This window comes from Mesitornis unicolor, unplaced genomic scaffold (genome assembly GCF_000695765.1).
Source record: "Mesitornis unicolor isolate BGI_N332 unplaced genomic scaffold, ASM69576v1 scaffold8464, whole genome shotgun sequence".
In the NCBI taxonomy this organism is placed as follows: domain Eukaryota; kingdom Metazoa; phylum Chordata; class Aves; order Mesitornithiformes; family Mesitornithidae; genus Mesitornis; species Mesitornis unicolor.
The window spans coordinates 25701-30767 of NW_010180746.1; the positions used below are offsets into that span (position 1 = coordinate 25701).

Below are 5067 nucleotides of genomic sequence, written 5' to 3' on the forward strand. Positions count from 1 at the left end.
GGATGGGCATTACCTTGGCTGACCTTTCATGGGATATCAAGTACAGGATAGTGTCTGGTGATGACGAGGGCTTTTTTAAAGCAGAGGAAGTCATCATTGCTGACTTTTGCTTCCTAAGAATCAGGACTAAAGGTGGGAATTCTGCTATATTGAACAGAGAAATCCAGGACAACTATTTATTGATGGTGAAAGGGTCTGTCAGAGGAGAGGACTTGGAAGCATGGACAAAAGTGAATATCCAGGTTTTGGATATGAATGACTTAAGACCTTTGTTTTCGCCAACCACGTACTCTGTCACGATAGCGGAAAGCACTCCTTTAAGGACTAGCATCGCACAGGTGACCGCAACAGATGCAGATATTGGGTCCAATGGTGAATTTTATTATTACTTCAAAAACAAAGTTGATCTCTTCTCAGTTCATCCTACGAGTGGTGTTATCTCCTTAAGTGGCCGGTTAAACTACGATGAGAAAAACAGATACGATCTTGAGATTTTGGCTGTGGACCGTGGGATGAAACTTTATGGAAACAATGGCGTAAGCAGCACTGCCAAGCTTTATGTTCACATTGAACGTATAAATGAACATGCCCCAACGATAAACGTAGTGACCCATATTCCCTTTCCAGCAGACAAGGAGCCTACCTATGCAGTTGTTAACATTGACGACCTGGATGAAGGAGCCAATGGAGAAATAGAATCTGTTTCTATTGTGGCTGGAGATCCGCTAGAACAGTTCCTTCTGACTAAGGAAGGTAAATGGATGAATGTGTACAAAATCAAAGAAAGGAAGCCTATTGACTGGGACAGCTTCCCGTATGGTTATAACCTGACTCTCCAAGCGAAAGACAAAGGATCTCCTCAGAAATTTTCTGCGGTCAAACTGGTCCACATTGCTAGTCCCAAGAAGGAAAGTATCCCCCTGAAGTTTGAAAAGGAAGCATATGACGTTTCGATCAGTGAATTTTCACCTCCTGGTGTGGTGGTTGCAGTGGTTAAGCTGATGCCTGAGCCACAGGGTGTGGAATACAGAATATCTCCAAGTGAGGAAGCTGAGTATTTTAAGATCAATCCCAACACAGGCCTTATTACTACTGCTCATCCTTTAAAAATCATTGAGAAGGACCTCTATGAATTAGAAGTATATACAAACAAAGGTGATGATTTAAAAGCACAGGTTACTGTCAGGTTAGAAGATGCCAATGATCACACTCCGGAGTTCCAACAGCCCTCCTACAGCGCGTTTGTCAATGAAAGTGTCCCTGTAGGGTCCAGCGTTTTGACAGTGTCAGCAGTTGATAAAGACAGGGGAGAAAATGGATATATAACATACAGCATTGCCAGTCTGAACTCACTACCGTTTACAGTAAACCAGTTTACAGGTGTCATCAGCACATCTGAAGAACTGGATTTTGAGTCCTCACCAGAAAGCTACAGGTTCATTGTGAGAGCTTCTGACTGGGGTTCCCCCTACCGCCATGAAAGTGAGGTGAATGTCACCATATACATAGGGAATGTCAATGACAACAAACCCCTCTTTGAAAAAGTGGCATGTCAGGGAGTGATTTCATCTGATTTTCCTGTTGGTGGTCACATCACTGCTGTTTCTGCAATAGACATAGATGAATTAGAGCTTGTGAAGTACAAAATTATCTCTGGAAATGAACTTGGCATTTTTTATTTAAATCCTGACTCTGGTGTCCTGCAACTTAAAAAATCTCTAATTAATTCTGGCATAAAAAACAGCAATTTTGGCCTTAAGATAACAGCAACTGATGGAGAAAACTTTGCTGATGCTATGTTTGTTAATATTTCAGTAGTTCACGGGAAAGTGTCTACAAAGACCTTTAGCTGTAGAGAAACTAGAGTTGCTCAGAAGCTAGCAGAAAAATTACTCAAAAAGGCAAAAGCAAATGTGAAGCTGAATTTGGAAGATGGTTTTCTCGATTTCTATTCAGTGAACAGGCAGGCACCACATTTTGACAAATCCTTCCCTACTGATGTAAAAGTTTCAGAGGATCTGCCAGTTGATGCCAGCATCCTGAGGATAAAAGCCTATGATGCAGACTCGGGCTTTAATGGGAGAGTAGTTTATACCATTTCTGACGGTAATGTAGATAGTTGTTTCAACATTGACATGGAGACGGGAGTGCTTAATGTTCTTATGCCTTTGGACCGTGAAAAAACAGAGCTCTATCTCCTTAATATTACAATTTATGATTTAGGGAATCCACAGAAATCTGCGTGGAGACTGTTGAGTGTCACTGTGGAGGATGCAAATGATAACAAGCCTGATTTTTTACAGGACAGTTACTCAGTAAATATTTTAGAAAGTACAAGTCTTGGTACAGAGATCATCCAGGTAGAAGCCAAAGATAAAGACCTAGGATCCAATGGTGAAGTGACTTACTCAGTGCTGACAGACACCCAGCAATTTGCCATCAACAGTTCCACAGGAATGGTGTACGTGGCCGATCAACTAGACCGGGAGTCAAAAGCAAACTACACACTGAAGATTGAGGCTAGGGACAAAGCAGAGAGTGGCCTTCAGCAGTTTTCTGTTGTGCCTCTAAAGGTTTTTTTGGATGATGTCAATGATTGCTCTCCAGCCTTTATACCATCCAGCTACAACGTGAAGGTCCTTGAGGACCTACCAGTTGGCACTGTCATAGCTTGGTTGGAAACTCACGATCCAGATCTCGGCCTGGGAGGCCAAGTCCGTTACTCACTGGTGAACGATTACAACGGGCGGTTTGAGATAGACAAAGCGAGCGGCGCCATCCGCTTGAACAAAGAGCTCGATTACGAGAAGCAGCAGTTCTACAACCTGACAGTGCGTGCAAAGGACAAGGGGCGCCCGGTTTCACTCTCTTCCGTTTCTTTTGTGGAAGTTGAAGTGGTGGATGTTAATGAAAATCTCTATACTCCCTATTTCCCTGACTTTGCCATCATTGGATCTGTAAAGGAGAACTCCCACATTGGTACAAGTGTTTTGCAACTTGCTGCTAGAGATGAGGACTCTGGAAGGGATGGAGAGATCCAGTACTCCATCAGGGACGGCAGCGGCCTAGGGAGATTCAGCATAGATGAAGAAACTGGTGAGTTCTGTTTCTAATTTCTTTTTCTCTTCGTAGAGGTTTTTGTAAAAGCAGACCTTAGGCATAATTATTTTCTGTGCTTAACAAGAAGTTCAGTTCTTAACAGGCAAGATAAAATTGTACGTAAGGATTTTCCAGGCACAGCAATGAATTTTTTTATTTACCTGGTTACATTTATCACTCCGTAGGTGTGAAATAATATACATTCCTTTTCAGCAGCTATGTGATGACTCCATTTAGAAAGCAGTGATAGTTACGGAATGACTCACTTCCAGTCACTATTATCTGTTGATCGTTGTAAATTACTCAGGTCACCTCCACAGAGTCACAACACTCATGACCTTGAATGCTGTGTTAAGCCCAATGAAAGGAAATAAGCAGCATGAAACAAAAATTATTTAATCCTAAAACCTATTTGTGGTCTTGTTCTTACTGTTGATGGGAGTCATTTTTCATAGGAGTTAGCAGTCTGGAATGATCCCCCCCATTCTGTGTAATTCACGTTCTTGTAGCACGATGTTCATCAGCTTGTGTAAAGGTAGAAATGCAGGGAAAGGTGCTTAATGGTAAATCAGCTGTGCTAGTTTTCCGTTGGAGATGGTAGTATGTGAATATCAATGTTAGAAAACTATTAATAGAGTGAAGGTTTTTAAGATGTTTAACTTCACTGCTGGTGCCACCCTACTGGAAAATGTGGAAAATACCAAGTATAAAACGCTATATAGTAAAACACTTAAGCTGGCTTTTTAAATGTCTGATAGTTGCTGGGAGTAATGGTGCAGCTGTGGTACTAGAAGTAGGGAGGAAATTAGAAAATATTAGTAAACAGTTTCAGAAATCATGCTAAATATGTTAGGTCTGTGGATTTACTGTGGTTTAAGCAGACTTTGCGTGTCATTTTCTAAAGCTTTTAATTGAGAATGTGGTATTAAAACATAAGATTAAAATGTATGTTTTGGCAAATTCAAACTGTTTAATCAAATGTCAGCTTTCTAAACTGAACATTATGAAAAACAGATGACATTACAAATGCTGTGGATTGCTTCTGAGCATAAGCAGTGACAAATATTTTTATTTTATATGTGCTTAAGTCTCTCTACTGCAGCTGTGCACAGATGATACAGTCAAAACCTTGTGTCCAGAAACATCAAACTTTAGTGTAAGAAGTCAAGAAACGTTAAAAACTTGTATATCCTACAGTGCAAATAAGAGTTGAAAGCATTTGAGAAACATTATTTAGGCAGTTGAACATGAATTCAATGTACTGTTACATTGAAAGGAGACTCCCTTTTCATAAAGAGTCACATGGAGAAGACAAGGGGTAATGGACAACAGTTGCTTCTGGAGAGATTAGGCTGAACTCCAGAAGGATTTTTTTTGCCATGAGATCAGTCAGACCTTGGAACACTCTCCAGGGGAAGTGGTAAATTCTTCTACATTGGTCAGTTTTAAGAGTCAGCTTGACAGGGTGCTGATCCATCTCATTTAAACTATACTTTTACCTTGAGATGTTGGACTAGATGATCCTTGTGGTCCCTTCCAACCTGGTATTCTATGAATTTCAATTTTAAGCTCCTGCATTTGAAGATGTTTGCTTTCTTATTGAGTAGCCTGAACTTCAGCTAAACGGGTTCTTTAGGAAGCAATGGGAGAGTGGTCTGAATACTGCAGTGTTTGTCTGAAAATCTGGAGATTCAACATTTATCGAACTGAAAGAAATTGTTAGGAAGAGTAAGTTAGTGTGAATTGCTCATTAATAAATTAACCCTGTGTCTAGACTAGTAAAGGTGGTAGCCTGTAATCACAGAATCATAAAATCACAGAATAATTTGGGTTGGAAGGGACATTTAGAGGTCATCTAGTCTAACCCCCCTGCAGTAAGCAGGGACAATATTACTAGACCAGGTTGCTCAGAGCCCTGTCCAACCTGACCTTGAATGTTTCCAGGGATGAGGCGTCTCCCAGCTCTCT

The 5067-nt window shown here is 40.8% G+C and overlaps 1 protein-coding gene across 1 annotated transcript; it reads left to right on the plus strand.

Annotated features, from left to right (window-relative positions):
• Positions 1 to 251: 251 nt before the first annotated feature.
• LOC104539602 (protocadherin Fat 3-like) lies at positions 252 to 3096 on the plus strand (the record flags this gene model as incomplete). Its single annotated transcript, XM_010183180.1, has 1 exon — positions 252 to 3096. A coding segment is annotated over exon 1 (2845 nt), but the record flags the coding sequence as incomplete, so codon positions are not given.
• Between the last annotated feature and the right edge of the window lie 1971 nt (positions 3097 to 5067).